The following is a 13,507-nucleotide window of genomic DNA, read 5'->3' as shown; positions in this document are numbered from 1 at the left end:
ATTAGAACTGATTTAATTTTTTTAATACTGACTCTGTATTCCAATGCATACCACTGTTAGTAAATACACTGCGTCTTTTGTAGACGGTGGACATTCACAAAGAGAAAGTTGCTAGAAGAGAAATTGGTATCTTGACTACAAACAAAAACACCTCAAGAACTCACAAAATCATTGCACCAGCTAACTTGGAGCGACCAGTTCGCTACATCAGGAAACCTATTGATTATACAATTCTAGATGATATTGGACATGGAGTGAAGGTAGGTGATATTGTTAAAACAGCCAAACTGCAAATTCATTGTCTTTGTATATTTTCAGAATAACCTGATGCTTTTCATGGTAATATACCAGTTTCTCCTTGCCTGGACAATGTGTCTATAAACAGGAGAGGAGTCCTGTCCCATTTCCAGTTGTCCCTTCCCCTTCTCTTGCCCCAGTGTTTCTAAATGTTTCAAACTCACTGAATCTGATTTCTAATTGGGACTGTGAGTCTCACCTTTTAAAATGCTTCTGAATATCAACTGTGATGCTGCTTTTATTGTTTGGGTCAGTTGCCAGGGATATACGTGGGGACTGAAGGGCTAATGACCATCACTTTTCTGCCTGAATTAGCACCACAGAGTGTGATCCAGCTGTAATTGCCACTGGTTTACTTTGACATTCATGCAAAGGAAGGGGTTGCATGAGAAGTGTTATGGGCTCCCTTCTTTCTGCCAGGGTCAGTTATACACAAACCCAGTGACGTGCTTTGTTAAAGGGAGCTCTCTGCAACTTTTGTGCTATATGGGGTTTTGGGATGGGAGTATTACTGCCAAGTTCAAAGCCAGCTGGTTTTTCCTTTCAAGATTAGGAAAAAAAGAAGGAATTTTGGGGCAGAGATCAGACTGAGACACAACTGATGGCTATTAGATCAATGTACACAGCAGCAGTGATGTGTTTGAGGTCAGATATGCATTTTTAAAAGCACATCCTGAATATAAACACAGTCATAGCAGGTGTGAGCTCATTGTTAACTTGTGCTGCCAGGAAAACAAGTACGGAAATGAGAACACTGACAGTATTAAAGTTCCAGGAAATGAAAGGTAAATAACACAAAGTGATGTCATTTTTTGCAAGGCAAACTAACAAATCTGTAAACCTGCTAAGTAGCAGTAAGGTAAGATGCTTCTTCCAGTCAAAGTACACCAGAATTTCTTTTGCTTGACTTGTAACTGGATTAGGTTATCTCTGTTGTCCTATTTGATTTGTCTGCTTGGTGGCCATTTAAATGGCAGTAAGTGGTTTAACCTAACTTCTAAAATTCAAATTCCGATCAATTTGATTTAAATATCTCCCAAGCAATTTTACTTAAGGTCTTTTCAACACCCTGTTTATTAATAGCAAGTCTCCTTCCCCCCATTTCTTACTCAAAGAATCAACCTCTGAACAGATTTTATAAAGGACAAACAAAAAAGCATACCAAATTTTAATAAGTACAGTTTTGACCAGGAAACTTTTACCAGTCATGTGTTAAAATCTGCTACCAATTTTGAATTTATGTAGGTCAGCAGATTTCCTTCTGGGTATGGATGGAGCATATTAACCTGTAGGATTGCTCTTGCTAATATTTTAATAATCACTTTTTGTTTTAGGGGAGATTGTTTTAGAACTCATTGAAGAATAGTTTTTAATTGCTCTGCAGCACAATCTTATTTAGCACTGCCTCTAAATCACTGTAATTGGTATCCCACTTACCTCGATGTAGCAGTCATACTAAGATGCAATGAATTATATTCTTCTGAAAGAACATAGTTCATCAAATGGATGATGACTTGAGTGTGTTTTACATCCATTCGTTATGCTTGTGATAGACTTAAATGATATTTACCATGCACTATGTTTATCTAGAAAATGAAGAGGCATTGTGTACTTGTGAAACAATAATCAGAGAACTTGAAGTCATGCTATGTTTAAGTTTGTAAATGAGTTCTAATCAGGTTAATCCTGTGTTTAGGACAGAAGAAAGAACAGCTCTCTTGCTGATGGGGAAAAGGTGGTCAGTTGTGCTTATGAACCTGTTTTTGTTCTGCTTGAATAACTACTTGAATAACTACTAACTTGAATAACAGATTAGTTTATTAGAGCTCTGGCTGTAGAACAGAGAGAAACAAATAAAACATGTAGAAGCTTTAAATTTGCCTATATATAGCTCTTTATTGTTTGAGCTGTGATACTTTTCCCTTCAAGTGAGCATTCAGAAGGAGTTGCTGCATAAACAGCGTTGAAGTTTCAGTTAGCATCAGGATTCCTCAGTCTGCATGCTTTGTCCTTTTTCTGCTGAAGCGCTTCTGCTCCAGTACTTGGACCCAGAATTACGTATTTTCAGGACAGGCAGAATGCTGATGCAGCAGACATTCATTGCAACCCCTGAGAAAGATGGACAGAATAATACAGGAGTAAAAGGGAGGATTCTTGGCTGAGAAATTCAGTATGCTGTGCTGAGAGAAGTGGTACAGGCCCTTAAGCATCTTATTCCTCCCATTCAGAAATTTGAAGCGTAGTGGAGATGATGTTCAGGCAGGGTTGCTCTATATAGTATGGTTTTTAAATAGATGTGAGAGAATTCAAGTGCTTCTGTATCATCCCAGCAGTCCCTCCTCATCTTCCCTCCCTGAAGCTACAATGCTGCAAAAATCAAAAGAATCTTTTGTGTGAAACAGACTTGCTTTCAGTTTTTTTCAAGTGTTTCCCAAGTTACAAAGTCTTCCAACCTGTTGTTCCCACCAAAGATTTCTTTGGTCAAGAGACTGGGCAAACAAGAAGTGCTCCCTTCAGAGAGGTGTGCATTAAGGCACTGGAGTTACCAGGCAGTGCTGCTGAGGTCGCTGCAGATGGACCTGCCAGTGTGGCTGACCACTGTGGCCACCACAGGGGGACCAGGTTTTCCAGTGTAGCTCTGCGAGGCAGAGACCATATTGCTTAATAGATCCACTGAATTAAACTCAAGGACAGGAGATTTTCACAGGAGTGCTTCCTCTTAGTAGAGCGGGGTCCCTCCTGAATTGATGCAACAAATCAGTCACTCTGGATGCTCCACTGTTTATACAAATATTTAAATAATTATTTACTTGAATATTTAAATATTTACCTGAATATTTGCTGCAGAAAGTGTAACAAATTTAATGACACATTTGTGTGAATTGAACTAAAAGTCATCAACTAAAGATCATTCAAAGGGAAAGACAAGTAATTTAACAAGAATTTTTTATGGAGAAAGAAGATGTATGGTATTGTGCCAGTAAGATGCAGAATTTAGTGTCAAAACACTAGCACTTAGGTTTTAAAGTAAGGTTTTGCTGTTGGTTAATGTCAGTTTATACTTTAGGAAATGTGGATATGTGGTACAGTATCCATAAAAAGTGCTGTACTTCTTACAAGATGTAATGATTTGCTCTTGATCTTTGTTCAGGAGAGGTCTCATGGCATCGAGTTAATGAACAGCATTTTCTAGAAAAGAACATACATTAGCTTATTATGTTAGAAGCTTCCATTTCAGCTACCTGTAAATGTGCTAATGCATGTAAACAATTTAAATGAGCTTGGGCTCATTTTGAAGGCTAGTCTTTGACAGCTCAAATTAATTAATCTCTGAAGTTAATCCATCTAGATCTTCGTGATACATTTTGAAAGAAGCTGCCTTTTTGTTAGCACTGTAATAACTTAAGTAAACAGTGTACAAGCATTTGAATGTTAATTTTAAAGTAATAATTTAAAGGCTTTGTGGTCAATATATATTAGAAGTTTCAGCTTGAAGATCTTTTGTTCATGGCATTCTGCTTTAACCACTCTTTCTATGATCTACTGATACATTATTTTGTTAATGCTGAATGCTTAACTTTTTTCTTTCTTTTTTCCTTTCTCTTCATATCCTGAAGTTCCAACTAACCTTTCAATGCTTTTTTTCCTTACCTCTTTTATTTGCTCCATTTATGCATTAAGTGGTTGCTTAGATTTAAGGTAAGAAACCCCAGGGCTGGATTTCCATTCTTCTTCTGAGATTATTACACACGGGGAGATGATTGACATCAATGCTACTGATTGTTTAAAACAACACCCGCTCTCCCTTCTGTGTCGCAGAACTTCTGTTGAGTAACTCATTGTGGATAAGCATTTTGTGACATAAATTGGTGTGTATATGAAAGGAAGTTAACACAGTTAATTTTAAAAGCTTTGTGGTAAAATATCAGCTGCCCTCAGCATATTTAGGAGATCATTTACGAGGGAGGGATGTTGTGCTAGCCTTGTGTAGGCAAAAATATACACGGACTAGATAGCAGGTGAATATGAGCCTCCCCCTGTGTAATATTCTTTTTATCCTATATACGGTGTAAGTACGGTTTGATTTGGATTAATGTTTCAGTGTGAGATGGCTCCAATAATGAGCTCCAAAGGTGTGTAACAAATTCAAATCTGTATATTATTTTTTAAAGTTGCAGTATTCTTAATTTTTTCAGAAACTGATAGCAGTGCTTAAATACTCAGAGGCACTCATCTATGGAAACTTCCAGAAATTTCAGAATTGTGTAAAATTTTTAACTGTTAAACAACAAGATAAGTGATTTATTTAGTCGAATATTACATGAATAGTGCATCAAAGGATTCAGGCTGAGGTATGTCAAATTCTTAGTGGTATTAGTGGCTGCAGAAGCAGCAATTAAAAGCATCAAATCAATTAGACAAGCAGTTAAATTAAGTTACATGATACCATGGTAGAGTTCATAGTACATTAATTAATAGATAGGTTATAGCCTTTATTGAGTAGGATGATCTCCTCCTAAAGTGTAGCTGGTTTGGGGAAAGAGGGACTGGAAGTCTTTTAGTAGCAGGCATCACCATTGTAATGAGGGAACTGTATTTTAGAACACAGAATGCCAATATGTAGAGTGTATATATTAATTAAAGGAAGTTCCGAGTTGACATCAAGTATTTTCTATGCTTGGAAAAAGCTAAAAGAAAATCCTGCAAATTCTTGAAATTGCCTTTAAAATCAGTATATAATGATCTCCCTGTGAAATTGGACAGATGGTACTTTTGGTTAAGTATTTAAGTGTATGTAGCATCTCTGATATTTATGAGAGAACTCTCACATGTCATTTGAAATTTATTTTTACAAAGGTGTGTGAGGTGTACAGTATTTCAACTCACTTAGTGTTTACATGCTTTTAATATGAGAATGGCAAAATATGCCTCCCCTCTGATTTTTTTATTGTCTGTTTACATAAAATGGATAGTTTTGATGCTGAATATGTCTTATTCTGGACACACTTAATATTGGATGTTTTTAGTTTTCTCAGTGTTCTTAAAAAACAAGTTGCAAACTCAGTTTTCTTTGTTGCTCCCTGCAGTTGCAGTTTATAAAGTAATAATGGCTGTCCTAAGAAAAGCTTTAAAATTGGTTAATTATAGATAATATGTGAACTGACGTATCTGTGCATTATCTGAAGTAGCAATAAGAGTTTCTACAGCTTTTCAGTGTAAATATTTTTTTCTGTTTATAGGTTGGAGTGAATTTTTTTTGTTATAACACCATTTCTTTATTTACTAGAGTGAACCCAGTTAGAAATTTGATTTAAGAATCAAACGTGTCGGTCAACTTCTCACTGGGAAAACATGAGGGTTTAAAAGAAGAAACAAAAAAATGCAAAAAGCAGTGCAGCATATCTCAGTAGACCTGAGTTGTTATTTGTCTCACTGTAGTCACTGTGCATCAGGCTGAAAGAAGACTGAAAAGCAGCTAGTAACCCCAGTTCTCTGGGAGTGGCTATTTTACTTCATTTAAAAGTGATTGGATATGAAGTGTTCAGCTTGCATTTCTTTTCTGTGACTCCAAAAAAACCCTTAGCCTTACCTAACAGCTATAATATTAAACTGACTGACTGTAGCATTAGATTTGTGTCTGAGTAACTGAAATTTTAAACAGATTTTGAAGAAAATTTTAGTTACAAGGCTGAGGAAAATCAATTGAAATCAAAAACTCAATCATTTCAGCCTTTTTGTATTCACCAGACTTGGTTCTTCAATTACTTTACATGTGTGGATGTGATAAAAACAAGTAAGCTCACTTGCTGAAGCTTCTACTTGTGATCATTTGCCAAATCAGTGTTGAAATTTATACATTTCACTTCCATATAAACTGGTTAATGAGCTGGCAAGCAAGTGGCTTGATTAGACATGCACAGTAAGTAGTTGAGTGGCTGAGCACATCTTGAAAAGAAATGTACTTTGAGGTAGCAGACGATGGGCCAAAAATCAGTTCATCATCCCTGTGGTGTTAACAAGATGAAGCAAGGCATGGGAAGGGAGTTGTCATTCAGCCTTGGGTTGTTTTTTCCTGTAATTGGATATAAAATCTTGCTCAAGAAGGTCAAGGAACTGTCTGAAGTTTCTGAATATAATCCGTGAAGCATCATTGACCGGACACTTTTTCTTACTAGGTTTTGGGCAAAAAATTATTCTTTGGACATCCTGAAAGTTCTAGAAAATACAATGTGAATGTAAAGCACCACTTAAAAACTGTGTCCACACTGGCTGTGTCCAGCTTTAGAACTAGCTCCTCCTGAGGTTTGATTGTGTTGAATATCTGTTATTCAGGATTTTGGGGGGAAAAGAACAACCAACCAAAAATAAACCAACCCCCCAAAAAAGCCCACCTTGCTTGCTTTCTTGCAGGTAAGTGCCTCATGTCTGTATAAATGCAGGAAATTGATGCAAATAGTTTTTGCAGTCTCTTGACCAGCTTTCATGTCTGACCAACTATGTATTTCTGCACTTCCTGTCCAGTGATTTTTTTTTTTTCACTTGTGAAGATATTCCCAATAATTAAATTGAATGAATGGCAGAATGTATCAGTTTTAGCCAATTTATTTCAGTATAAATTTCTTAACACAGTAGAGTGCTAAAGAAACTCAGTATGTTAAATGCTGATAAAAATGTAACTAAGAAGAAAACTTGGTCATATGCAGGACCATATAAGATGGTGTTTTAATCGCTGGATTTTATGAGAAACTAGTTTCCAAAAATAGGAATTGGCTAATTAAAACAATTATTTAAAGAATTAAACTTAAGAGGATAGTTTTGCTGAGTGCTCTAGTCAGTGCCATATTGTGTCTTGAAGTCATTAGATGGTACCTTTCTAAACCTGTAGCTCAGTAATAAAAAATATTGGATGAAATACTATTGTACCCTTTTAAAACAGAATGGTCCATCAGGATCCATTTCTTTACAGTTCATTTTACAGCTGTTACTGTGGGGCTGGATCCCAGAGCATTTTCTGGGATGTCTTACTTACCAAGGATCTGCTTTTTAAGTAGTTTCTGTGGTTTCTTCCTCAGCAAAACATCCAACTCCAGCTCCAGTGCTGACAAAGTTACAGCTTACCACTTTTCTGTGGTGCAAGTGCTTGCTAATTCCTCTATAAAAAGCTTCTGCAAGGTATCCAGTAAAAAAAAAAAAGGGCAACTTTAACCAAGATCTCGTTAGAATTATTTGGTGTTCCACAACTTCTGTTGATAATATTTTTTTGCATTTTTTTTCTAATATGAAAGAATAAAAAAAATTTATTTGAAAATAAATTTTGCCCTGCATGCATTTGGCACAGCTACTGTGCCCTACTTGTCTTGGTTTGTCTTCCTGCTTTTACATCAGTCAGCTGTGTTTTTTCTCTTGAGCTTTGTGCCCAAGTCATTACTGCCTCTCTTACTGTTTTCCTTTTCTAAACACAGTGGTTGGCTGGTTAACTGTGCAGTTGTGAGCAAAGGCAGACAGATAGTGCTTTGTCTTTCTGGTCTCAGCTCTCTTTTGCTATGCATTTTCTTAAAATGATTTGCAAGATTTAAACTAGAAATCAGCCCCAGCCCTGTGGGGTCCTGCAGTCAAACAAACCACCATCAGACAGAATCATTCCTCTGCTTTCACCCTCTTATTAAATCAGCTGCATCTGGGTAGTTCCAGCTGTGCAGAACCAGGGGAAATGATGTCTGAAACAGTGCAACTTCTGTCAAATACCAGCTTACTCCAGAAAAAGGATATTTTTCAACTCGACCGTGAATGCAAATGTGACCTTGAGTTCTGGTGGTTGCTTCAGATTTTAGATGTTTGTAAGAGGGATGTGTGTGGGTGAGGATTTGTGTATGGAAACTGTGTTTACAACTATATGTGCAAAATAGAAAAGGCAATACAGCAAACCTTGGCGGAGAGGGGGCATTAATGGCCTTCCTTCCCCCTCCAGTAAAAATTATAGAAGGAGACAGCTGTATATATTACAATGTTTTAATCTCAGTTGTAATTGGTGCAATTTTAGATTTTTTTTTTAGCATCTTTCATGCTTTTATTTCCAAGGATCTGTCCATTTTGATCAGAACTGTTGAAATAATTATATTTTTTGAATTTATCTTCTGTGAATATTTGGCAGTAAGTCAAAGGGTAAGTTACTTGCACAGGGTTGTTTAACTTAGAGAAGCTGATCTTAAAGCCATCAGTCCTGTCAGATTTGAAGACAACCCTGTAAATTTTAATTACTTGTTCTCTGAACATTTCAATTTCAATGTTGAAAAGTCATTTCCAAGACCCTGAAACTAAACCTGTCAGTGAATTTCCTCATCTTTCAGGTTAGCTTTTTTTTAAGGATGGTTTCTTTTTGTTAAGTTCCTGGGCTAAAAAAGGATTTTTTTTTTTTTTTTGGCCACATTTTCTAAAGCTTTCTTCCCATCCTTTGTCAAGGATCTGTGTATTTGCAGTGTTAATGAAAATATCAAGCAGTCACTGTGTTAGTGAGGTGAGTGTTGCCTCCACTTCTGGCTGTACCAGTGTGATGTTCCAGCATCCTCCGCCTCAGCCATCTTTTCTTTTCATGTAGCTGTAGCCCTAGGGATGCCTAGAGGTTATTTTTTCTTCTTGCAGTCATTGTATATAAAACAATAGCATTATCTGTATTAAATATATGGAATTTAATATAAACTGTAAAGTGATAGCCAGTGGTTGCATCATCTCATCAGAAACAATAGTGTAGGCAGTTAAAACCCCTAAATGGACTACTCAGGGGCACACAGATTGGTCTGTCATCTAAAGACATCCAGAAGCAGAAGCTGAGGGGGCTGTTTGAAATACAGCCACTGACAATTCAGTCGCTTTTTTTTTTTTCTTTTTTGAAAACTCAAATAGGTAAGTGGGTGAAACAGGCATGTTTAATGAGAGAGGAAATACAGGGGGTGCTGCAACTTTAAAAAAAAATTCAGATTTTGCTATTTCTTAAATGTTCCGTGTATAGAATAAAATGCATTTCATTTTACACTTTCCCTTTTCCCTTCAAGTAGTTGTAGTTCAGTGCTTACCTCATCTCTCACTTGAATTAACTTTAGATTTCTTGTTGCTTCGAGTTGGCTTAAAGGACTTTATAATGCCGTGCAAAATAATTTTGTCATAAATTGACGTTACAGAGTACTCTTGCACAACTAACTCCAAACATCTGATTTTGAATCTGATAAAATACCCCTTCCAATGCTTGGGTTTTCTTTTCCTCCCTGCAGATTGAAAATGTGATAGCACTGGGATTATTTAGAACCAGAGAATCAAGTTTCAGTGGACTGGAGTACTGAACATATTGCTCTTCACCCTGTTGTCAATATTTATCAATTCACTAATCTAAACATTGTCTAGGTTTTAAGTGAGTTGTTAGAGTCAAATTTTGAAGGAGTAATTTGCCTTCAACGATGTTTGCAAATACTCCTGAGTGCCTTGATGACTGTTTTCATTTTTCTATGGGAGGTGGGAGCCGTAGCCAGGACTTAACATTTTAGAAAGAAGAAACTCTGTGAGACAGAGCATGACAGGATAACAGAGAGGGTTGTAAGCACACTTGTTTAGGTTTGCTGAGTATCTCTGGGTCTGAGCAATGGCTCAGGCAGTTGTAAATCTGAGCTGTTTTGTAAGCAGACCGTGTGCTGATTCCTGTAAGGATGTGTGCGTCGAGGGAATTTTGCTTGGCTGGCAGACTACAGGGAAGCAAAATGCACGTTGGTAACAACTGTTTACAATTCCTAGATTAATCAATCAGTCAGGAATGTAGATGAGTTTTTGAAAGAAGTTAGAGTAAATTATTTTATATAAAATTTACTTCATGAGTATTTTAACCTGACAGAGGAGAAGTGGACAACCACAGTTATATCACGTCACTGCTAAATATTTTTCTCCCTGTCCATTTATTTATAAACTGTCAGAAATGAAATTGCTACAGATTTAATAGGGGGGAAAAAATGCACCTTTCTATTTTTTCTCAAAATAGCTTTCTCTGTATGTTTACATATTTTAAGTAAATATGTTTAAAAGTTTTTAAAAGCTGTGAAAACATTAAAACATTATGGATCATATTTATAGATTGCTTTGACTTCTCCATATCTGTATAAATCACATTAAATTGTAGCCTTTTAGATAAGCCTTAGTATTTTTAAACAGTATTGAAAAATATTTTTGCAAATTTACCATTCAGTAGTGCCATGTGAAATAACTGCTTTTTTTCTCAAAGGATGACTGGGAGGTTCAGCCAAGTTAGGTACAGTGTCTGTATTCTCAGAGATTTAATGTTTATGTGATAGCCTGAAGGCAAATTCACTTTTTTGTACAATTTCTAAAAACTATGTAATTAAGAGTCCTTTGAGCGCAACTCTTGATTTCTAGCAGAGTGGAAATTGCATATAAAACGCATGGCCTCTCAATTTTTTTTTTTGTTTGTTTAAACCTTCCCCTACTTAGAGTTGATTGCTAAAGGCATCTCAGTGTCTCTCCCCTCGACCCTGAGCTCAGTGAAGGCCGTTTTTTCTCCCCGTTCTTTCACGCAGGTCAGCACCCAGAATATGAAGATGGGTGGGCTGCCTCGCACAACACCACCCACCCAGAAGCCACCCAGTCCACCAATGTCAGGAAAAGGAACTATTGGGTAAGTGCAGTTACTGAGTGGGCGAACAGAAGGGAAAAGAGGGAAGATTCTTTCTTTTTCTGTAGTGGGAGAGGTTTCATGGTTTTACTTCAACCATTCACAAGGTGTTAAATCTGCCCCCTCTTACACTGATCAAGTCTTCGTACGTTAGCGTGCTGCTGCCGGGAGACAGTGGGCATTATGAGCCTTTCCCTGCAGGAACCTTCTTCTCAGCGCAGAGCACTTACGTACTTTAGAGTCAGGTGTCATTAGCTGTGGCTTTCGCAGGTGGTGCTAAACAACTGAAAGACGAGGACGTGGCACTGTTCATTAATTATTTTTGCTGTGCTTTCCTGTGAAGTTTATGAACCTGATTTTGGCTTTAGGAAAATGTTATAAGTGGGACGAATGCTGTTTGCTGGTGCGTGATTATGCATATACGGGCAGAGCACGGCGTTTTATTTTAATACAAGATAACGGCTTGCCTTTGAAACAAGAATGGGATGTGCAACACGGAGTTTACTCATAGGAAGACCGAAGAACATCCTTAATTGTGGTTTTTTTTCCCTCATCGTACAAAATAAGTGCTGCAAAGTTCTATTTTTTAAGCTCCCGTTCGTGATGAGTACGTAGCTGTCTTTGAAGGGGCGAGAAGTGTCTGCGCGCGCTGTGCTAACCCGCTGCTGTTGTGTGCCCGTGCGCTGCAGGCGGCACTCCCCGTACCGCACGCTGGAGCCGGTGCGGCCCCCGGTGGTCCCCAACGATTACGTGCCCAGCCCGACGCGCACCATGGCCCCGGCCCAGCAGAGCCCCGTCCGAACGGCCTCGGTCAACCAGCGCAACCGCACCTACAGGTACCGGCCCTGCTGCGCTAAGCCGCGCGTCGCCTGCGCGGAGGGGCAGCGCTAGCGGAGCCGCAGCAGGGACTCGTGTGGAGAGCGTTCGCCTAGCCCCTGTTCGCCTAGCCCTAGTGCTGCCACTTAAGAGTACTTCATGAATTACTGCCATTGGGAGCTCTTTCAAGGAGGTAGATGATGATACTATTTTACCAAAGCCATTGTCAAGCTGGGGGAAGACTTTGTAGACAACTTGCCTTCTACATGATGAAGGGGTGCTTAGATGCTTATACGTGACGTTTTTGAACATTTGGATGTTATAGATTGAATAGCTGAAATTGTAGCATAATGTTTTGGAAATATTGATAACTTCTAACATAGAATAAAGCTGAACTGCATTACCAGAGGCTCTGCAGAAGACTGTCTTTTTCTCTAGGATAATTGGTTTCATGATGTGGTAGATCTAAACACTTTCCTTGGAATCTTTATTTTTTAAACATAAGAAGTACTTGAGAGTGAATTAACAAGTGGACCTAAAGAATAAGAAATCTGATTTTTACTATTTTGCAACTTGTAGGCTTTAGTAGTCTCATATGAAAGCATACAAATCACAGCCTAAGCACTCTGTAAGTTTTAAAGTTACAGAAGAAAGGTCTGTATTTGCTCCGTAGAGGCTTAATACCTCTGGAATGATGTGCTTTGAACAAGGTTCTGGAAGTGTTTCACTTTTGGGCAAGTTCACTAAGGCTAACTTACTGGAAAGCCCAGTTTCAGGAAAGCCCAGCTTTTTATAGGTTTATATCATTCTTGTTCCCTGATACTTCTCTGATTTTGTAAGATGTTCTGTGAGGGATCTTAGGTTTCAGCGTGAACAGCAGCATATTCATGGCCCGGTTACTTTGGTTTCTTACAGCAGCAGTGGCAGTAGTGGAGGAAGCCACCCAAGTAGTCGGAGCAGCAGTCGAGAGAACAGTGGAAGTGGAAGTGTCGGTGTTCCCATTGCTGTTCCCACACCATCTCCTCCTAGTGTCTATCCAGGTGAATGGAAACTTCTCATTCCTCTTTCTGCCTCACTTGAGCATTTGCAGTTTCCTAAACTCCAAGGGAAGGAAGCCCAGAGTTCATTGCTGTTGACAATATGAACTTGAATCAAGTAGTATCTTCTCTGAGAGTGTTGATGTGCCATAATGTTCCTTTTATGTATTAATGTGTTTATCAGAATTTTTTGCCTGGCTACCTGCACATGACAAGGTAGGACACGGCACCTTTTTCAGTGGGCTGAGGGACGCTTCTCCCTTGTCCTTTTAAGCAAATAAATGTTTTTTCATTGGCTGTTTGTGCAGATACATAGAAGCATGTTTTTAGAAAATTAGATTGAATGAGAGGCAGGCACAGAGTAAAGGTTGAGTACATCAATGCAAGCCTGAATTGTCACAGAGAGATACTTGTTCAATGTAATGGTCCCAGACTTTCCAGAAGTAGGAAGTGTTATTAGTACTTTTTTCCTTTGCTCAGCCTTTTCAGTGAAGAAGAGACTGCAGTTGGCTTGCAGCAAAATACATGATGCTTCTGAAACAAAGAGCTGGATATTTTTTGCTTTCTAATTCATGCAAAAGCTAAATACAGCCAAGCTAGAGATTTGAGAATAAATAACACAATGCAAAAACATCTTTCAAAAGTAATGGCTTTCACTGAAAAGTTTTGGGTTGTGCTCCCTTCAGAC

General features: G+C 38.1%; 1 protein-coding gene across 50 annotated transcripts in view; it reads left to right on the top strand.

The window, feature by feature from the left end:
* Positions 1-13,507, top strand: part of ABI2 (abl interactor 2) — a 59,738-nt gene that overhangs the window by 34,363 nt on the left and 11,868 nt on the right. For 13 of the 50 annotated variants that reach the window (XM_062498694.1, XM_062498689.1, XM_062498686.1 and 10 more), the window contains 4 exons: positions 84-260; positions 10,872-10,969; positions 11,656-11,802; positions 12,698-12,822. In XM_062498694.1, the coding sequence (XP_062354678.1) occupies positions 84-260; positions 10,872-10,969; positions 11,656-11,802; positions 12,698-12,822 (547 nt within the window). Of the gene's footprint in view, positions 1-83; positions 265-3,978; positions 3,997-6,708; positions 6,713-10,871; positions 10,970-11,655; positions 11,803-12,697; positions 12,832-13,507 lie in introns of all 50 variants that reach the window. The other 37 variants (XM_062498698.1, XM_062498690.1, XM_062498675.1 and 34 more) reach the window with 13 other exon arrangements.

Source organism: Cinclus cinclus, chromosome 9 (genome assembly GCF_963662255.1).
Source record: "Cinclus cinclus chromosome 9, bCinCin1.1, whole genome shotgun sequence".
In the NCBI taxonomy this organism is placed as follows: Eukaryota; Metazoa; Chordata; class Aves; order Passeriformes; family Cinclidae; genus Cinclus; species Cinclus cinclus.
The sequence above is the reverse complement of the archived record's forward strand: the minus strand, read 5'-3'. Positions and strand labels throughout refer to the sequence as shown.